General features: G+C 36.9%; 1 protein-coding gene across 4 annotated transcripts in view; it reads right to left on the bottom strand.

Annotated features, from left to right (window-relative positions):
• Nucleotides 1-22,441, bottom strand: part of ASCC3 (activating signal cointegrator 1 complex subunit 3) — a 270,580-nt gene that overhangs the window by 187,097 nt on the left and 61,042 nt on the right. For all 4 annotated transcript variants that reach the window (XM_061460216.1, XM_061460218.1, XM_061460217.1 and 1 more), the window contains exons 9-10: nucleotides 15,261-15,461; nucleotides 14,664-14,804 (exon numbers count right to left, since the gene is read on the bottom strand). In XM_061460216.1, coding sequence (XP_061316200.1) covers nucleotides 14,664-14,804; nucleotides 15,261-15,461 — 342 coding nt within the window. The remainder of the gene's footprint in view (nucleotides 1-14,663; nucleotides 14,805-15,260; nucleotides 15,462-22,441) is intronic.

Genomic DNA, 22,441 nt, shown 5'->3' with positions numbered 1-22,441 from the left:
CAATATTTCACATATATTTTAAAAATGTTTATTGATTTGAGTTTTTTAACCCAAATGCAAATCTTTTGACATCTGACTTCATATTTCTTCTGCAATATTCTACCACAATGGATTGAGATGATATTTGCATGGATAAACAACTGATTTTTATCTCTATTTAAAAAAACACAGTAAAAGAATTTAATGTCATAAATGACACACATTTTCAGAATAATTTGATTTCAAATAATAAGTGGCAGAATATTCCTATAAAAATCTTTTTGTACACATTAAAGAATTATTTCAATTTTTTTAGCATGCACTTATTAAAAATATTTTGAAAGACATATTTGCAGTTAATTTCCTAACAAGAATAAGCAGCAAAGTTGATTTTTATATATTCACAGGAAAGTTATTAAATCGGATCTCTTTTTCTATGAGTAACTTGCGTGTCTGAAATTTCCACTTGAAAAATTAAGAAACTACTTGATTCACCTGCAGGTGACACTGTTGGTCTTGGCCACACAATCAAAGAGCAACAGCATTCCTCTCAACATATTCAATTGCAGTCTGGATGAATGGTATATCCAAACCACAATTATTTTTCTTTTATTTATACTTATTTGTACTTTTAAAGTTCCACTGCATGATGGTTTAACCTCAGCTGCCAACTAAGCCCCACAAAGCACCACTCACTTGAAAGTAAGAAAATTTGTGGGTTGAGACAAAGTTTAACAGGTAAAGTGAAAGCCACATGCACAAGCAAAACAAAACACGGAGGGCAGGTGTTCAGCCACCTCCAGGAAAGCTGGGCTCCATCAGGCATAGCAGTTACTTGGGAAAACAAACACCATCACTCCAAACATTCCACCCTTGTTTCTTTTCACAGCTTTATATGCTGAACATAAGACCATATAGTATGGGATGTCCCTTTGGTCAACTGTGGGTCAGCTGTCCTGGCTGTGTCCCCTCACAACTTTATGTGCACCCCCAGCTGGTGGGGTGGAGCGAGAAGCAGAAAAGGCCTTGACCCTGTGTAAGCACTGCTCAGCAATAATTAAAAATCCTCAAACAACTAAAACTAAACCAGTCTTACCAACACTGTTTCCCACAATTCCATAACATAGCCCCATACCAGCTACTACGAAGAAAATTAACACTATCCCAGCCAAAACCAGTACAATTATGACATCAAACTTCTTCAGAGACAGTGATTAATGGGAGTGCATCCAGTAGATATATTAAAACTGAATTTATTCTCATAAACCTTAAAGTAAATGAAAAATTGTGTGCCCTGGAGGTAAAACAAAACAACAACAACAACAAAAGACTATATACCTGTAGCAAGGGCTCATCAACCAAACTGAGTATTTGTATCTTTTGATTTGCATGCTGAAGTGCAATACCAATAAGTTATACATGAATTTATCCAAGACAAAAAAAGGCAATCAGAAAAAAAAAAAGGCACTTAAAACTTTGTTTTTTTAAAGAATTCAGAAAAACTTGTAGGAAATGGAGCTAATTCAGGCATTAATGTAATTACTTCCAATAAAAAGGAACACATAATCAAGAATGGAATTACAAAAAAAGCCTTTAACTGCAGAACACATAGAACATTTTTTTTCCTGTTGTTCAAAATTACTGCAATTTTATCTGGCATTGTTTCAACTAAATTTTACTGCTAAACCAAAAATTACCTCCCACCTTCCAACCCAATCTAAATAGAGATTTTAGCCAAGTGAGTCATACCAAAGAATGCCAGTCAATTACATGCTTTATCAGGGTATGTGGCATTTGATTAGTGAACACAAAGTAGGTTACTCAAAGGCTGTACTAAAATTCTACACATTATGCAAGAGCAACAAGCAAGCAGGCATGTAGTATAATAATCCACTATATCTATTTGAAATATAGATTATTTCAAATAAAACATAAATTAATGTCTTAGAGTAATGATTTCTAATTTGTGAAGCATGGAAGTGGACTTTACTAAAATCAAGATGGATTCTGGCATAAATGAAGAAATTAATTTAGGTCACAGGCAGCAGCACCTCCAGTTCCTTATAAAGGACTACTACTTTTTATTCAAACTGCTACTTCTTCATGATGTATCAGTACTTTCCCCCCTGGCAAAATCTTAGCTGTCATAGACACATATATTAATGAAAGCAGTAAATCAGAAGGGCTTCCAACAATCCCACTACGATAATGGAAGACTTATGCCAAAAAAAGAAAAACAAGAAAAAAAAAAAGCTGCACACTGCTGAAGGCACAGATCAATAACATAAACCTGAGAAAGCAATGTAGTTGTCCCAGCAACAAAAAACAACTAAGCAACAAGCTTATTAACTAAACCCCCTGAAAAGTTAGCCACAAGCAAAATTGATTTGTTTCTTAATCATTTTCATCATCAGAGGCAACCAGGAGTACCACATGTGAAGTCACAGAACTTACTGCCCTACTTCTGAGGGTTAAAGGACTCAGTGAAAGAATTAACATGGAAAGTCCGAGGTTGCATCTCTGCTGTTTAACGTAAATTTTTTTTTTCACCATCTTTACTATTTCCCTAAGTTGGTGTGAGAAAGGAAGAAAACAGTGGGAAAACCATATACTTCATAAAAAAGACACCCATGGAAATACTCCTTTCTTGCCTTTAAGAGGTCAAGAAATTTCACTACAGTCCAACAAACAGAAAACTTGTTCCGGATGTGAGCTGGATGGGCATGGTGAAATTACCAAAGTGCACCCAAACTGGGAGGGAGAGGGCTCCAAATTTTTTTATCTGTTTCAGATACTAGTCAATGCAGCTTCACTTAATCCAGATTGTGTCTTCATTTACCTTTTGTTATTTCCTACTTTGAATCTCTGAAGAGGATAATCTTGGAAAAATAACTAGCTTTTTTTCCTTCTGCTCATCCATGAAAATGTTTTTGGGGTTCCACTTTTTCCTTTCAAAAAGCTGAGGAGACTGAATTCAGCCCAGCTGAAGACCTGGGTGCTACTGGTCACCAGACTGCTATCAACTGGGAGTGTACTTACTGGTGAAGAGACTGACAAGATCAAACCCTTAAAAAACAGTGCTTCCTATCTTTAAATCCAATAGAGTAGGCATTTGCATGCATAAAAAGACACATCCCTTCTGATTTTAATAGTCTTGTTTTCAGAACTAAACACTAATTAAGAAATACACTTAACATTTACAGAAAAAAAGTTTAAGAAGTAAGACAGAAAAAGATATGTGTGAAGTCTGTGGAGTCCTATCAAGCCTCACTGCCTCAAAAAACTCTGAATAGTGGGTTTTGTTTGTGTGGGGTTTTTTGTTGGGTTTCTTTCTTTTTTTTTTTTTTAAACACAACATGCCCTGGACAATGGGAGCAAGATTTTATTTTTCCAACTGTGAAGACTTTTGAAACAAAGTAAATTCATATGAGATGACAGTGTGAAATGGAGATAACTCTGAGATACAGAAATCCACTGTACAAAAAGATTCTGATCTTTCTTGACTCAGTGATAAACTTCAGCAAACATTTATGTTCTGAACATTTTCATATATCTCTCCCATTTGAATGGCAATGTTTTTACCTCATTTAAGGGAAGAGAGACTCTTAATTGTGCATAACTTTGAAAAATCATAAAATAGGACATTTTCTTCCAGCGAGGTTGCACTACTGAGAAATACTGAGTTTTCTCAAGAGACATGACCCCTCTTCTTTCTTTTTTGTATTAGATTTTGATGTCCTCTTGAAAAATTATATCTCCCAGTCCAAATGCTGATCAAAAGAGGATATTCTGCTCCTGAAGCCACAGGTGTGTGCAGAATTCAGCACTACTTTTCATTCTAGGAATAGCAAAAGAGGGAATATTAAGCAGGCTCAGCATTTATTTGAAACAAACAACTTGTGGAGGTCTTTTCTGTATCTATGAGCTTCATAATCTCTGGATCACTTCTGATTGCCACTTTATGACAGTTTATCTCCTCATATCAAAAAAGATTTGTAGATTTTTATTGCATCTAATGCATCCAAAGTTTCTAGAGCAAAGAACTACTCTGCTCCTGGAAACAGACTGGTATCTAAAGTCAGCAGTAATACAAGAGTTTTCAACAGCTGCACATAAAACATCAATGGCATGGAATTGGAGGCAAGGGTCAATTACAGAAGACTGACATCAGAGTATACAATCACAGTGACGGACAAAAATACCAGAGGAGGAGAAAGAGATTAGACAGTGATGAAGCACCAAGAGATGGGAAAATAAAATAGCATTATCTTGTTTCAAAGGCACTTTAGATTGCACATTCTATGTAATTTTTCAGTGTAAGCACTTCACATAGTTTTCACAAAATGATATGAGAATATGAATGGGATAACAATTGACAATTGTTATTGTCAAATGGAAAAAAAATATGTTCTATGTATGATTTCAAATGCAGTACAAAACAATAGTCTGAGAATTGTTATTGAGGGAGAAGAGCTGTTAATATTCCGAATTAAAAAAAAAAAATCATAATTCTTGGTCACCCATTTTTGTATGAGTATGGTGACATGCATGGTTAGATGACATCGCTGTATTCAATAGAGGATACTGAGAAATAAAGTTCCTATAGATTCTGTTTGATATATTCCTTAGTAATCAAGAAATTTTGAAGGCTACTTTACCAACAGACAGTTTAGAAATAGAAATCTTTTTGTGCAAAATAAAGTTTTGGGATGAACCAGAAATGCAATAGTTTTCCATGTTTTAATTTCATAAAGTAATGTAATTTCATACATTTTAGCATTATATATGTGACCAAAAGGCCAAGCTACTTGCAATTAAGGGCATGTTGCAAAGCCTACAATTTCAGACTAGGAGGTCTTTTTAGCACACAATTTAATTAAATTTCATACCAGTAATGTTTAAGAGTGTTTGTTTATAACTGCTCCTTGGAAGAGCATTCCTACCAAAGCCTATGAAATAGACAGTAAAGATGCCAAGAAAAATGGTAGTAAAAAAAAATAAACACATACCACTAAATCCTGCTTACAAGATTTTTCTTTTACACAGAGTCCTTTTTATTGAAGAACTAGCCATTCAAAGTACATATTAGAGTATCATAGAACATAATGGACTAAAAATTAACAAAATTTATATCTTTCCATTTCCATAGGAAAAGTACCAGGAATCAAGTTCACTACTTGCTTTTACCTAGAAGCATCTCTGTATCTTATTAAAGCACAGGAAATGAGAAACAGTGTATGAAAAAAAAGAAAGCTGTAGAATGAAACAGAAGGCACCTCAAGTTTATAGCCTTCTTTTGCTTCAAATAGTTTCAGACTTGATTAGTTTTATATTGCAGATAAGAACTTAAGAAAAAAAGCATTATTCCACTTTATTACTATCAGATTCCAATAGAGAATAAAGCCTTCATGACTTAATATCAGGGTCTATCAGCTGCCAGAATCTATCAGACTGATCATCCGTATTACTCAAAGGTCCCAATGCCATTTGCTGTTCTCAGAACTACTTGCCCTATTCAGCTCTGATGTTTCTGTGGTCTTTGTTTCCCTTCTCACTTCTGCCTTGCCATCACAAGTACAATTAATCAGCTAATCTTCGAGATGTCAAAAAACGTTCAGTCCTTCAGGCTATTTCCTCTCCTCAAGAAAAGCATTTTGTTCAGTAATCAGACAAATGTATTTGCCAATGCAAATGCAGCTTACAGAAATTCTCTTTTCATTTACAACACTGGTGTTTTCAAAACCACTATCAGTACTGTTGTATTACTCATGGTTTTCAATAAAAATTGCCCTTTTATTCTAAACTACTTTTATTTCCATTATAAATAGCTAACTGAAGTTAAAAAGAATAACCAGCTAATAAAATTTGTGATAAGCTAATAAAGCATTTTGCTTGGATTTGAAATACCAAAAGTAGCATTTCAAGGAAAGCAATAACTTTATTTTAGAAAAGTCCAGAACTAATACTAGCTGTGATGCATTGACCTTAGTGGGTTCCTCAACTGGACAGGGAAAGAAAATAAGACAGAAAAGCCCATAGGTCGTGATAAGCACTGGGAAGTCATCTACCAATTACTGTCACAAACAGACTTGATTTGGGGAAAATCAAAATTGAGACTTCACCTGGAGTATTGCGTGCAGTTCTGGTGTCCTCAACATAAAAAGGACATGGAACTGTTGGAACAAGTCCAGAGCAGAGCCATGAGGATGATCAGGGGACTGGAGCACCTCCCGTATGAAGATAGGCTGAGAAAGGTGGGGCTATTCAGCCTGGAGAAGAGAAGGCTGCATGGAGACATTCCAGTATCTGAAGGGGGCCTTATAGGAATGCTGGGGAGGGACTTTTCATTAGGGACTGTAGTGACAGTACAAGGGGTAACAGGTTAAAACTTAAACAGGGGAAGTTTAGATTGGATATAAGGAGGAAATTCTTTCCTGTTAGGGTGGTGAGGCAGTGGAATGGGTTGCCCAGGGAGGCTGTGAATGCTCCATCCCTGGCAGTGTTCAAGGCCAGGTTGGACGAAGCCTTGGGTAAGATGGTTTAGTGTGAGGTGTCCCTGCCCGTGGCAGGGGGGTTGGAACTAGATGATCTTATGGTCCTTTCCAACCCTAACTATTCTATGATTCTAAAATAATTTGGTTTATTGCAAATTAAAAATACAGTACAATGGTGAGGAAACAAAGACAAAACCTAAATACCCCTTCCTCCTAGTCCTCCTTCCTCCCAGGCTCAACTTCGCTGCTGTGTTCCCAGTTTCTTTCCCTCCTGGGGATGCAGGTTGCAATCAGTCCATAACCCTACATCTCTGCTGTTCCTTCCTCACACCTTCTCCCCCTTCCAATGTGGGGTGCCTCTTACAAATAGTTCTTCACAAACTGCACCAACACGGGCCCATCCATGAGCATCCTCCTGCATGAGCTCTCCACGGACTACAGTTTTCTCTGGGGCTCCATCCACTTGCTGTGGTGTGGGTACCTCCCAGGGCTGCAGTGGGAATGCATGGCTCCACCATGACCTCTTCCATAGTCTGCTGGGGAATCTCTGCTCTGGTGCCTGGAGTACCTTCTCCCCTCCTTCTGCTCTGACCCTGGTGTCTGAAGGGTTGCTTTTCACACTTTTGCCCTCAATACCCTTTCTCAACTCCTGCACAGTGGTTTTGCCCCTTCTTAACTAGGTGCATTAGAGTCAGCACCATCTTGGCTGCAGAGCTCAGCCGTACCCTGTGGTGAGGCTGCTGGAGCTGGCACCTGCCAGTGGCTGGGCATAGACATCCCAAAAATGAGCACATGGTGCTTATAAGGTGATGAAAAGACACTCTGCTTACTTATTGCTGTGGGTACTTTTCTCCTTAATTGAGATCTTGGAAATCATTCACATTTTTAAGCTGCTCAATGTGCTCATTACTGGGCAAATGAAAGTAATATCACTTCTAAAATCTACAGCGTTGAAAGATGGTTTCTTAGCAAAATATTAAAATAGTTTTTACATAAACTGTGAGCAACATTAAGAATCAACTCTGAAAGCAACGTGGTTTAACTTACAGAGGCTAACAAGCAGAGAATAGATATGACAGCTAGTTGCCCATTTTCTAACTGACAATGCAAAACAGGTTTAGCAGGACTTTCTTAGCACCACCAGCTCCCCAGCCATCATCTATTTTTCCTCAAACTGAGCTGCACGGATAAAAAGTCTAATCTTTCACTTCGTGCCTCTGCGTATTTCTCTGCATATGGATGAAGGACACTACAGCAAACAAATTTACACTTTGACTTATTTGAGCACCTGGGAATTTGTCAGAATTGTGAAACTACAAAAGTTTATTAAGGCAGTTTAAAAGAAAATCAACAGGTTAATGACATTCTAGGTTTCCCACTTCTGATCCATGTTAAGAAGAAGCGTTTAAAAGCATTTTAAGTTGAAAACAGACTAAGGTCAGATACAATGTTTGCTTCCGATACCCCTTTCTTTAATCAGACATGCAATTGATTTTTATCAGATCCAGAACAGAAAAAAAGAGACTTATTTGGAGGCCTGAGGAAACCTTAAAGGTTTAGAATTGTCTGTTTCTGTAAAGGCTGGTAGACCCACAGTGACAGGCACAGCCTTGCAGTTCAGTAAATGTATAAATCTCTTCATGTGGGCCTTGGAATACTTTAGCTCTATGTAAAAACTACAGAAAATCCTGTAGTACATTTTAAATTAATAACCTTGCTTTCTGTATAATCAGTTTCTTGATCAAGAACAACAACAATAATGGAATTACTTCCCTCTATTAAAAAAAAATTAAAACTGTATTCCACAAAAACATACCAAATAAGTATTCAATTGTTCAGAAGTGGCAGAATCAAGACTATTCACACAATAATAGTTTGATTCATTTCCCCATAATATTTATTTAAAAGACAATAAATTTCCTTCTTTGGCTCTCTGAATCCTTTTAACTCCAAGAATATGAGAAGAAGGAACAAAGAGATATAGAGATTTATAAGGCTGGGGAAATTAGCCTGCTTTCAAAATCTGATCAGATTTGTTTTCAACTGCTACGTAATTTCAGCAACACAGAAATCACTGATAATCTGGCCTTAACACCAAGATATATATATAGCGAGCAAGACTCATGACAATCTAAGAGTCTTCAGTGCAGAGCAAGATACGTAGCACTAATAAATGAAATTGGGCTTTTATCTGCAGCTCTGGGGCACAAAGTAAAGAAAAAACATGACAGAAAATTTATTTTGACTTTAAAATGTCAGCCCCACTTATATATATTTATTTGAATTAGGAGGCTAGCTGTTGACAAGGGTTGTAGTGTAACACATCTCATACAAAACTGCTGAGGTATAAGTTCTTTAACAGGATGATTTGAAAACTTATTTTAAAAGTTTATATAGGTTGAAGAAATTTTGATTAATTTTCACTGTATTATGCCAAGGATCTTTGTTTCATGTTATTTTATGTATAAAGCATTAAGAAGAAATTATCTCCTATATAGTCTTTGATGACCACTGCCTTTAGAAGTTTCTAATTGTTAGGGCCAGAAAGGACTTCTACATCTGCCTAAAGGCAATCCAGCTTACAATTCATTATGTCCAGTGCAGGGCAGTGTCTTTGGACTTGGTGATTAGATTATAAATCTATACTGCTCTGATCTTGGTTTTATTCTTCAAACTTCCAAAAGATAACTATTACCAGTATATTTGTTGGAAACACAAGGTCAAAAATAACTGATCTGAAAGCCCACAAGTTGATTTTGATGTTACATCATTTTCTAGACTGTATAAAGTGAAGACTGAGTGGCTATAATATGCACATTCAAAAAAGTCCACAAGACAATAACTCAAATAATCCACTGTCTTCTAACAAAACATTTCACATTATATCAAATGCTACCCAGCAAAATAGACAATTTATTATTTTGAATATTATCCATCTAAACAGTAACATAAAACCAACTTACCAAACAACAAATTATTAAGTATGCTTAATGTCATTGTGGGTTATGTGATATTTAAGTATCAGAGTTTCCTAGATAATAGTATGTCAGTATACAAACATGCTGAGAATAGAGCTGATATTTTTCCTATCAACTGTAGGGAAATTAACTTCCTCTGACTGTTTTTTAATGAGAAAAGAAAGTGAAAAGTTAATGTATCATTATTTAGACTATGAAAAAGCTTTAATAACGCAACATAAACTCTTTACAAGAACCAGCACAACAGGTAGTGTTATTTATAGAATCATAGAATAGTTAGGGTTGGAAAGGAACTTAAGATCATCAAGTTCCAAACCCCCTGCAATGGGCAGGGACACCTCACACTAAAACATCTTACCCAAGGCTCTGTCCCACCTAGCTTTGAACACTGCCAGGGATGGAGCATTCACAGCCTCCCTGGGCAACCCCATTCCAGTGCCTCACCACCCTAACAGGAAAGAATTTCCTCTTATATCCAATCTAAACTTCCCCTGTTTAAGTTTTAACCCATTACCCTTTGTCCTGTCTCTACAGTCCCTAATGAAGAGTCCCTCCCCAGCATCCCTCTACGCCCCCTTCAGATACTGGAAGGCTGCTATGAGGTCTCCATGCAGCCTTCTCTTCTCCAGGCTGAACAGACCCAACTTCCTCAGCCTATCTTCATACGGGAGGTGCTCCAGTCCCCTGATCATCCTCGTGGCCCTTCTCTGGACTTGTTCCAACAGTTCCATGCCCTTTTTATGCTGAGGACACCAGAACTGTACACAGTACTCCAAGTGAGGTCTCACGAGAGCAGAGTAGAGGGGCGGGATCACCTCCTTCGACCTGCTGGTCATGCTCCTTTTGATGCAGCCCAGGATACGGTTGGCTTTCTGTGCTGTGAGTGCACACTGAAGCCGGATCATGTTCAGTTTCTCATCAACCAACACCCCCGAGTCCTTCTCCACACGGCTCTTCTGAATCTCTTCTCTGCCCAACCTGTAGCTGTGCTTGGGATTGCTCCGACCCAGGTGTAGGACTTTGCACTTGGCATGGTTAAACTTCATAAGGTTGGCATCAGCCCACCTCACAAGCATGTCAAGGTCCCTCTGGATGGCATTCTTTCCCTCCAGTGTATCAATTGAACCACACAGCTTGGTGTCATTGTTAAACTTGCTGAGGGTGCACTCAATCCCACTGTCCATGTCAGCGACACAGATGTTGAACAAGACTGGTCCCAACACCGCCCCCTAAGGGACACCATTCATTACTGGGTCCAGCTGGACATTGAGCCGTTGACAACAACTCTTTGCATGCAGCCATCCAGCCAGTTCTTTATCCACTGAGTGGTCCACCTATCAAGCTGATGTCTCTCCAATTCAGAGACAAGGATGTTGGGTGGGACAGTATAGAACGCTTTGCAGAAGTCCAGGCAGATGACGTCAACTACCCTACCCCTGTCCATCAGTTCTGTAGCCCCATCACAGAAGGCCACCCAATTGGTCAGGCAGGATTTCCCCTTAGTGAAGCCATGCTGGCTGTCACCAAGCACCCTGTCATTTTCATGTGCCTTAGCATGCCTTCCGGGAGAATCTGCTCCAAGATTTTGCTGGGCAAACTTGTTTGTAACAAGTTTATTTTCTTCTGCTTACAGGTTAAGTGAAGCATTTATTTTTGTACAAATAATTTGGTAATGAAACCTGGATCTCTTATGCCTGAAACATTAAGGTGACAGGTTAAGTACTTACACTTTCTCCTTTTCACAAAGACATGAAGGAAAATTGGGTCTCACACTTTTAACATGCATCTCGCATCTTAAGACACAGCTTAAGTAGTAGTTACAGCTTTCTCTGCACAAGATGAAGGGAGCAAGTTAGAAGATCAACCGAAGAGTCAATATAACATGTATTTTTATTTTTAAGGGAGTTTCATTATTGATAAAATTAGAAACAACTTTTTTGAAGAGCTTGGCTTCTGAAGTACGTGTTGGAACCATTGTACGGTAAATGAATTTTCAAAGTATAGCGGGCAATAACATGAAGTAAAACCATCTTATGTATAATACCATATAAGTATGGAGCAGCAGGAGACAAGGATGCCTTCTTGATTAATATAAGTAACAGAGAAATGAGAATGAGAAAAGGATGCTGGGGATGGACTCTTCATTAGGGACTGTAGTGATAGGACAATGGGTAACAGGTTAAAACTTAAACAGGTGAAGCTTAGATTGGATATAAGGAAGAAGTTCTTTACTGTGAGGGTGGTGAGGCACTGGAATGGGTTGCCCAGGGAAGCTGTGAATGCTCCATCCACAGCGGTGTTCAAGGCCAGGGCGGACAGAGCCTTGAGTGACATGGTTTACTTACAATCACCTCATTTTTACATCTTTCATTATGACTGACTTGATTCACCTGAGGATGAAAATGAAGGTGCTGAAAATGTAACTGCTCAGAAAAGAGGCAAAAGACTACTGTCACGGAAGATTTATATCTGGCCTTCTGTTTCCTAGAAGAATCAGCTAAGATCTTTTGAAACAATAATCCAACCTGAAATGCCTGCATCTACTTCAGTTGATGATCCTACTACTGCCTTTTATCCTCCATGCTATACATACAATCTCTATATATTGAAATTGTGTACATGTAGCCATCTTCTATAATGTTAATCCTTATAGGGAAAACTGCTTTACACTTAAACAGAGCCACTTCATCTGTGACACTAGTAAAGGCTAGAAAGCAGGGTAATGATTGGCAAAGCAACTCTGAAACTACAATTAAAGAAGCAACACCTATCAGAATATTCATGTTTGAGAAATGTACATGTTAGAAAGGCTGAAAGCAAAATAAAGCTTTGAAGCAAGAATCAATTTAATATAGGGTAAAAAGCCATGAAAGAACCCAGCTTGGATGAGGTGGTTTAATTGCACAGTTGATGAAAAAAAGCTTACGAGTCTTCATAGGAAATAGTACGTGCAAAGAACAATAGGCAAAATTCAGCACGTGTCCTTTCCTCAGTTTATAATAAAGGTACATATTTTCTGTGCACTTTGATAAGCAGCAATAAAACAAAGCCCACTGCTGGGCTTCAGAGTCTGTAAGAACAGCAGCAGCAATTACTCTTGGATTTGTGTTCCCTCTCTTCCGCACCACCTAAAATTCTCATTAATCCTAAAGGAAGGAAGACTGACTAGCTGCAATAACCAAAAGGAAACAAAAATGAGTATTTGACAGTCCAAGAATTTTTTGCCTTGATATATAATTTGTTTTTAGCCTTTCAGATGTTTTGAAGAGCAAAGAAGCAAAGCTATTATCAATGCTTTAATTGTAGTTCCTTTGAAAATCTAGGAACTAAATTTTGGGTCACAAATAACATAATGGTTTCCAAATTTTTCCTTTTCTGGAAATCATTTTTCTTCCACCTCCATGCCCCCACCCCAATTTAGGAACAACAAATACACCACATTTCACGAGTGTTTCTATCCTATGAGGTACATACACAACTGTAGAAATCCTTTAAAGATGAGGAAGTTGCAGATAAAAACCCAATAAATTTCAATGCTATGAAAAATATTTATTTTTACCTACGTCGTCCCTTTGCCATTTCCTTCTTGATTCTATGCTACATAAATCTACTTTAGCCACTTCCTCAAAAGAAGATGAGAAATTCTGCTACTAGTGGTATTTTGGACTCAAATAGGAGAGCACGATGAAGCAGACAGTTTTTCTACACTTAAATTAATATGTTACTCTAAATTAACATTTTGTATATATTAATAATTTCCCACTAATATGGCAATAAAATGTCAACTTTGCAAACTATTTTCCATGCACATTTCTTGATAATGCCTGAAATGTTGTTTTGGTTTTTTTTTTTTATTTTTTTAATTTTATTTCCCTTCTTCTTTACTGGATGTAAGCAGTTTTAGTGATGAGGTGCGATTTTATGGATTACATTGCAAGCTAGGAGAGCAAATGAAAATAGCATTTTTCCATTCTAAGTTCATTCTGTTCATATAACTTTGTAGTTAGATTCAGAGCATGCTTTTTGGCTCTCACTTCCGTTTTGGCAGTGATGTTGTTGTTACTCATTGGTACTGGTTTGTTATTTATTGCTTACCATAGCATGGTGACTGTATGCATCAATATGTGTGCACACGTCTTCTAACAAAATAAGACTGCTGTCCAGGACATCATCATCCTAGATTACTGCAGTGGTCCTCTTTATTATTAATTGCATATAGACATCTTTTCTTGTCTAGTTTTCTCTAGTCTTATAAAAATATAAAATATACCAAAAGCTAAAACTGAAAAAATGTAACTCTTCTGAATCAATAATTATTACAAGTTACGTTTATAAATGCTCAGATCAATAATGCAACCAAGTGTTAGCATGTCTCTTGGACGAAGCAGGAGGAGGAAGGGTAATTAGAAGAATCTCTACATAACAACAGATATAAAAGTATCTCAATATTCTGGAAAAATGATATTTCACTGACAGAAACAGCATTTGTCTGAATTAAATGTGACAGGAAGTTTTTGCTAAAAAACAAAAATCTCCATCTGTGCAATACTGTTTATGAGGTTAGAAAAGCAAATTTTATTTATTTCTATGAACTTTCAAATGTTGAGCCTAGCAAGGTCTTATACTTTCCTATTTGTCCTTATAAAGCATAAGTAAGATCATCCATTAACAGGAACCTACAGCTTTTATTTTTTTTCTTTTTTAAGGTAGTAAGCATTATTTGACATATTTGCAACAATGTTACAGAATTTCAAATTTATTTAGAATTTACCATTTGCAGACCAGACCTTAACTTTTTTAAGATGGTTATTATCATAGAATGCCAAATCTGAAATTATGAATGTTAGGTTCTTGCACATACATACATACTTGGTTTATAAAGCACAACCCACTAAGGTTCACAAGCTAGAAATCAGGTGAGATTTTATAGGAAGGTTATACCTTGAAGTGGGATACCGTAAGTCCAAATGGGAGAAACCAAAAAGTTTGATGAGCCCATTGCTTAAGATATTTCAAATGTATTATTGGTGCTTTAGTCATTTTAAATGGAAAGTCACATTTTGGAACATAACCAGAATAACTACAGACTCAGTAAGGAGACTTCAGCTGCTTCACCAGTACTTCAACAAGGAGTTTGAAGAAAAGACAAGTGAGCCTATGGAGAGGTATGAATATACACACGCAGAACAGTATTTGAAAATATTAAGCATACCTGTGTTCGCAGAATTTCACCTTTTGACAGCTGCATATCACCAGTCAACTCTTTCACAGTAATGCCTAGTGGTTCCAGTCGCTTGCTGAAGTAATTTGTCATTTCTGCTGCCAAAGCCTTCATAGGAGCAACATACACAATCTGCACCAAAAGGACACTTGCTTGATAAATGAGCAAACCTCACAATGTCGTTTGTTTCATGGCAACCATTACAAATCACAATTTATGGTGAAATACGATGCCAGGCGCTTACAGTGAAAAATCTTAATAGTGAGATATGAAAAGCAGTTATCTTTCTTGGGTAAGTGTGCAGATGTTTAAAGGACAATGGATTTTGTTTATATAGCCTCATCACTTCGAAAATTGGTTCTGCATCAGAGCTAAATGCATTTTCATAGCCTTTTACTCACATAATAAGATTTTTAGAACACAAATAAGAATAGCTTTAGCAATAATGAAGTAAATCAAAACCAACCTTTTTAACTTGGAAAAGTGCAATACCCTTTAAAAGCTCCTGATTTAATATTTCATGTATAACATAAAATGGGTTTTACCTTACAAGTTAAAAAGCTGTTATTTGGTTCATTAAACTCGTACCTTAAACTCATCCTTTTTGATAACGCCATGCTGAACATGCTGGCGAATTTCATGAAGGATTGTCAGCATGGCAATGTTAGTCTTCCCAGCTCCAGTGGGGGCACAGATTAGCATGTTCTCATTCGTGTTGTAGGCAGTCTCAAAAACTATAGATTGGATTCGGTTTAGTCTTTTCATGCCTTTAAAAGCAAGTTGTCCAATCTGTTAAAACAAACAGCACACATTTTTTTATTTCACATATATGTCTATGTGTATGACTCTATACATACAGCAATCATAAGAAAAAGAGTATGCTGTAAAAAAACTAAGAATGCCTGTTGAAATATTTAATATTCCAAAGTTCTTACTCTGAGGCTTCCAAACCCTCAAATATTGAATCTGTAAGGAAAACAAAATATAGCAGGATAACATCTGTTAATCAAAAGCTTTAGCCACATTCTATTTCAGCACTTGTTTTTAATCAAGAGTGTGATCAAAACTAATATACAGTAAAACAACTACCTGTTAATAATTAAATGTCAATAAATCAGCAATGATCAGTTCAGAAGAATATACATCTTTAAATCTAAGATGACAAACTACAACTACTCTAATGGAAGAAATAGCAGGAACCTGGTGAAGAAACAGACAATTAAAAAAGGTATTTATGATTAATTTTGCACAATGAAGTTTAAATATGCAAACGCACACAAATTCAGTAACAACCTCCTCTGCTTGTGAAAAAATCTTCATCCTGCAATTGTTCATGTGGAACTTCCCCCAGCAATACTTACAGTAAACTGCAGCCTCTAAAAGGAATATAAAGCTTGTATCTGTAGTCCCAAATAATCCTTGAGAATGTTTAAAAAAAATAAATTATACAGTTAACAGAGGAAATTAATATTTATTATAGTTTAATGCTTGTTTATGCTTTAAAACACAAATAATCTATTATAAAAATACTTAGCTCCTCTCTGTACTTATGAAAAATGAGATTTTCACCTAGAAAGAATTTCTGTAGACAGTTACAATTTCAGCATCTGGAGAGTCTAAGACTTTTTCAACTGAAGAACAAAGGTTTAAGATATAGAATTAATTTTCTAATAAACTTACTTTTGCTCAATTACTTTTCACAAACACTTAATAGAGACTGCAGAACACAAATTCTTTCCTTTCTACAGATTTAATGACCTGCACTGCTTCGACTAGTTATCATGGAAAGTACTTTAGTGATATTGTGATGATTATAATTTTTATTTTAATTGTAGGAAACCATGAAAGTACAAATTCACTGTAAAGAACAGTCCTGAAAGCACCTTCTGAAGATCTCCCTTTCCATTACTCTGGGCACTTTAGGTAATTTGCAGTCATTTGCTATGGTAATAGCCTCTCCAATGCTAGTAATATTATTTCCAATTCTTTTCCATACTAACCAAATTATTTGAGCAGTACCCAATTCATGACTATCTCAAGTAATGCAAGCTTAAGAATGAGGGCTTTATTGGCTACTGAAATCAACTATTCTAACTATGTGACAAACAGCATTAGGTCTATCCTTTTGCTGCAGCTCCTTTGCTGTAGCCTCATGTGAAAGGCTGAGATGCAAATTACAAATTAAGGTAAATACATGATTTTCAAAATATATGAAGACACTACTCTTAAATGTAGAGGCATGATGTACCTAATGATTGGTCAACTCTAATTTTATACTAGGGAACTTTAACTATTAAAACCCAGAACTCATTGACATAAAAGTCAATGGAAATGCTATGCAAGCAACACAGTCTTTCTTCTTGGAAAACGTGCTTTTCAATTTAGCAGTACCTTTCCCTTAGCAAAGCCTTCCAGTTGAAAACGTCTTGTGCAACACTGAAAAACCAAGTTCAATTCAAATCATGAATTTCATCTGTATTTATGGGACTGAATATATCTCAAATATATTCAAATACCTATTCTATACAGTTAAGTTTCTTCAGTGAAAAAAAAATATATCTACTCTAAGTACTTCAAGTACTTTTCATCAAGTTTCTTCAAGTTTTTTAAGTGTCTGAATTTCAGGATTACAACAGTTTCAATGTTAATGTTCTTTCACAGTTTATTCTGCTTGCAAGACTGCAGGGAAAAAGTTCTTTTTCTATTTTTTTTCATTTTTTTCCACTAAGTTTTGTATACATAATGTTTACTTAGTGTGTTATCTTCAAAATTCATTTCAGCTTCATGAATGACACTCTTATAAAAGTGTTAATGGGTTTCTTGGAGACCTGCTGACTACATTAGTGCTATCAGGGTTCACTCAGTTATTTTTATGGCCTCCTTAGTCATTTTAGGATTCCAATTTGCCTATTACTTCATTTTGAGATTTCTTGACAGAACTTTGAAAATGGTTGTAATTTTCCTTTTCCTCACATTCCATTCAACTGGTTTTAGAGGCTATTATAAACATTGTGAAGTTCATACCTACAAACACTGTTAAAAGTATTTATAATAAAGGATCTATAGAAAGAAACTCACAAATACAACTAATGATTACAGAACTGAACTAACAAAACACTACACTGCACAATTCATATGCTAGTTAAGCACTTTTTAAACAAAAGCAGAAACATAGCCATCTAAATGAAGTGTGGTGTTAAGTACCTTCAAAAAATAACGACAAGAATTTTTCACAGTCACATAGGTGAGCATGCATGGCTTTATGTATACAGGTCTCTTTACAGTTGTGTGATTGTTAATACCCTTAAAGAAATCTTTAAGTGTTTTCTTATAGAATCACAGAATCGTTAGGGTTGGAAAGGACCTTAAGATTATCTAGTTCCAACCCCCCTGCTGTGGGCAGGGACACCTTACGCTAAATCATATCACCCAAGGCCTTATCCAGCCTGGCCTTGAACAGTGCCAGGGATGGAGCATTCACAACCTCCCTGGGCAACCTATTCCAGTGCCTCACCACCCTAACAGGAAAGAATTTCCTTCTTATATCCAACCTAAACTTCCCCGTTTAAGTTTTAACCTGCTACCCCTTGTCCTATCACTACAGCCTCTAAGGAAGAGTTCCTCTCCAGCATCCCTATAGGCCACCTTCAGATACTGGAAGGCTGCTATGAGGTCTCCATGCAGCCTTCTCTGCACACAATACTCCAGGTGAGGTCTCACAAGAGCAGAGTAGAGGGGCAGGATCACCTCCTTCGACCTGCTGGTCACGCTCCTTTTGATGAAGCCCAGGATACGGTTGGCTTTCTGGGCTGCAAGCGCACACTGCAGCTGGCTCATGTTCAGTTTCTCATCGACCAGCACCCCAAGTCCTTCTCTGCAGGGCTGCTCTGAATCTCTTCTCTGCCCAACCTGTAGCTGTGCCTGGGATTGCTCTGACCCAGGTGTAGGACCTTGCACTTGGCATGGATTAACTTCATGAGGTTGGCATCAGCTCACCTCACAAGCACATCAAGGTCCCTCCGGATGGCATTCCTTCCCTCCAGTGTATCAACCGAACCACACAGCTTGGTGTCATCGGCAAACTTGCTGAGGGCACACTCAATCCCACTGTCCATGTCACCGACAAAGATGTTAAACAAGACTGGTCCCAACACCGATCCCTGAGGGACACCACTCGTTACTGGTCTCCAGCTGGACATTGAGCCATTGACCACAACTCTTTGCGTGCAGCCATCCAGCCAGTTCTTTATCCACCGAGTGGTCCATCCATCAAATTGATGTCTCTCCAATTTAGAGACAAGGACGTCGTGTGGGACAGTGTTGAAAGCTTTGCACAAGTCCAGGTAGATGACATCAACTGCTCTACCCCTGTCCATCAGTTCTGTAGCCCCATCATAGAAGGCCACCAAATTGGTCAGGCAGGACTTCCCCTTAGTGAAGCCATGCTGGCTGTCACCAAGCACCTTGTTGATTTTCATGTGCCTTAGCATGCCTTCCAGGAGAATCTGCTCCAAGATTTTGCGAGACACAGAGGTGAGACTGACTGGTCTGTAATTCCCCGGGTCATCCATTTTCCCCTTCTTGAAAATGGGGATTATATTTCCCTTTTTCCAGTTGTCAGGAACTTCACCTGACTGCCATGATTTCTCAAACATGATGGCCAGTGGCTTCATAACTTCATTTACCAGCTCCTTCAGGACCCATGGATGGATCTCATCAGGACCCATGGACTTGTGCACATTCAGATTTTTAAGATGGTCTCAAACCAGTTCCTCTCCTACCATGGGAGCAAGGTCTTCATTCTCACAGTCCCTGCATCTGCCTTCCAAGACTTGGGTGGTTTGGTCAGAGACTTTACCAGTGAAGACTGAGGCAAAGAAGTCATTCAGAACCTCAGCCTTCTCCTAATCCTGTGTAGCCAGTTCTCCCGAGAGCTTCCTGAGGGGTAGTTCTTAAACTACTGCCTCTAGGAATATATTATTCCAGCTTCTTTTAAAGAGGGTAGTGTAAGACATCGTTTTACCTCCCTGTTTGGAAGAAATTGCATACTATAGCCCCTGGACATGCAATTTTTTACAAAAATAAATAAATGTTTAGATAAATAAAAATTATATCCTACTCTCTTCCTGCTGGAAAGTAGTAATGCCATAGATTGACTTGGTAAGTGGCAATAAATAAATAGACATTCCAGAACATCAGCTGTATAACAGCTTATCAGAGGAAGCTTGTTTTCTGGAAAGATACTAAGCCTACATAAACAGGAATATTAAGAGTGGAATAAAAATTAATAAAAATACAAACCATAGAAGCCTGGTTAAGAATTAGAAGGGTTTTTTCTTTTTTTGGTCATTTTTGTTTGTTTTTTTTTTTTGTGTGGCTTTCTTTTTTTTGTTTTTTTTTTTTTTGTTGGCCTCTTTTTTTGGTTTCTGGGGTTTGCTTTTTTCTTTGTGTTTTTTTGTTGTTTGTTTGTTTGTTTTTTAATGGCATTCTGACCAGAATCTAGACTTTCATTCAACACACTATTTTCAAGTAACTCAAAAGAAAAATGCAAGCACTGAGCAATCAATACACAACATTCACAATCGCAATACACAAACAATGCATTATATTCTTTGAAAGGTGACTCTGCCAGAACATACTAAGGATTAGAAAAGATACAAGTAATTCCAGAGAAAAACAGTACCTTAAGGCTTCTTCAACTCCTCATTTGGCTGAAAAAGTGTGACAAGTTACCCTTCCCCACAATTCTATTTTATTCCAAACAATAAGTACAAATGCACAATCCAAAACCAGTGTAGTGCTATCCTTAAAAATTAGTAAGGAAAAAAATGGATAGCAGACAAATTTGGAACAATAAGCACAGGAGTCCACAGTTTGACAAACATATTAGAAGATTTGTTTTTCTAATTTATCATTTGCACAAACTACCTAGTTTGTAAGCCCTGTGGGTGTATTAACATCAGTAAAGACTTCCACAGACCAAAACTTTTTCAGATAAACCAGTGAAATCCCTTCTTGCTTAAAGGTCTGGTAGCCACTGGATGGCAGAATCCTGTTTTTTACTGAAGGTGAAAGAGATGCAACATTCATCAGCTTTCTATTCCACAGCTGACTTAACAGTGTAAAATTCTACACAAAGCATGGGAAGTTTAAGCAGAATAGAATCTGAGTGCTATTCTAAGCAAACACAATTTCATGCCTCAAATGGTGCCATTTTTACATACGCATGAATCAGTGTGAAAGACCACTAAGAAACAACTCTTTCCACAAGCTAGATGATACTCAAGGCAGCTCTGATATAAATGTATAAAATCTTTATTTTTACTTCACTCAGTTTTCCAATTCTTTCCCAAGGAGTTTACTATTAAAACTAATGCATTTATGAGTAAATGAGGTTAAATTTAATGAAGATACTCTAAATTAGCCATTTCATTAAAAATATATTTGTGTGTTGGTGCTCTAAAAGCAATTAAAAATAGGACAAAACTGTTAGTCATTAAATTAATAGTCATGAATGAGACCATACAATTGAGTCTCCAGGCAAGCTACAGCTCAGAAACAACTGCTTTAACAGCACGCAACGCAGCACAGGCAATCAGCACTTGAGAGTTTTAGTCATGCAATTCATTTGCCAGACCTTGTAATTCTACAGAGTTTAATAAATATTATACAAAAAACAATCACCTTTTTTTTTTTTTTCTTTTCCCAAAGCATACCTGTGAAACCTGCTGTGACCTATCTATGGTCTAAAGCACACTCCCTCACACAGCACAAGAGGGTGCTAATGAAAAGTACCATTAAAAACCGAGATCTTCTTTCACTCTGTACTACTTCATGCATTAACACAGGTTGACATAAACAGCTTGTCAGATGCAATTAATCCCAGCATCACAAATTTTCACTTGGTGGCCCAATGTGCTCAGGGTACCATGTCAGCATTTTAGTAGCAGCTTCTGAACCCACGATTGGCGTGCACAGACACAGCAAAATATATCTCCTCTAATCTATCCAGAACAACACTGGAAAAAAATTTAATCATCTTTAATTCTTAGCAATTTATTCAGAAAATGTTATCTCCTGTAGTATGATCATATTTTATTGATTTATCTACAGAACATTCTCTTTATATTCCTCATTCCAGAAGAGATTTTGTCTTGTCCATATTCACTTTTGTAGTTTTCATGTCATACTAGAAATGTTAGTCATCTGTACTAATTTCCACAGCATAATACCACCCAAAATTAATATTCTAAAATGATGACTTCTTCTGTTGCACTATAACCAAATAATAGGATTAAAACTAATTTATCATAATCTATTGCACTTATAAACCAAGTTTAAACTTTCATATTCATTGGCTTAATTTTAATGTAGATATATTTTAATCAAAGTACAAAAAAGTGCAGCAAATCCCATTCTGCACTCAGTTGTTCAGATGCACCTTTCAGTTAAAAAGATAACAACTGGTAACAGGATGAATAATCTACACTATTTTACAGGAAATCCATGAAATTCAGGAAATTAAGTTCAGATATCCCTTGTCCTGACATAAACAGTCTCTAGGCCATCCCTCCCCTTTGATGTACTTTGGAATGTTGCTGGTTAAATCATGTATCTGTGTATAATATACAGAGAAATATATATATATATATATATACACATACACATTTTAATAAATACATTCCTACTATCCCTCCAGATCATGAACATTTAGCAGCTCCCCTGCTTTCTAATTATACATACATATACATTTAAAGCACTTTGTGCCA

This window comes from Pezoporus flaviventris, unplaced genomic scaffold (genome assembly GCF_033815535.1).
Source record: "Pezoporus flaviventris isolate CSIRO_AGI_PZ_B2104156 unplaced genomic scaffold, CSIRO_AGI_Pfla_v1 ptg000031l, whole genome shotgun sequence".
Classification (NCBI taxonomy): Eukaryota; Metazoa; Chordata; class Aves; order Psittaciformes; family Psittacidae; genus Pezoporus; species Pezoporus flaviventris.
This window is presented reverse-complemented; position numbering and strand designations above follow the sequence as displayed.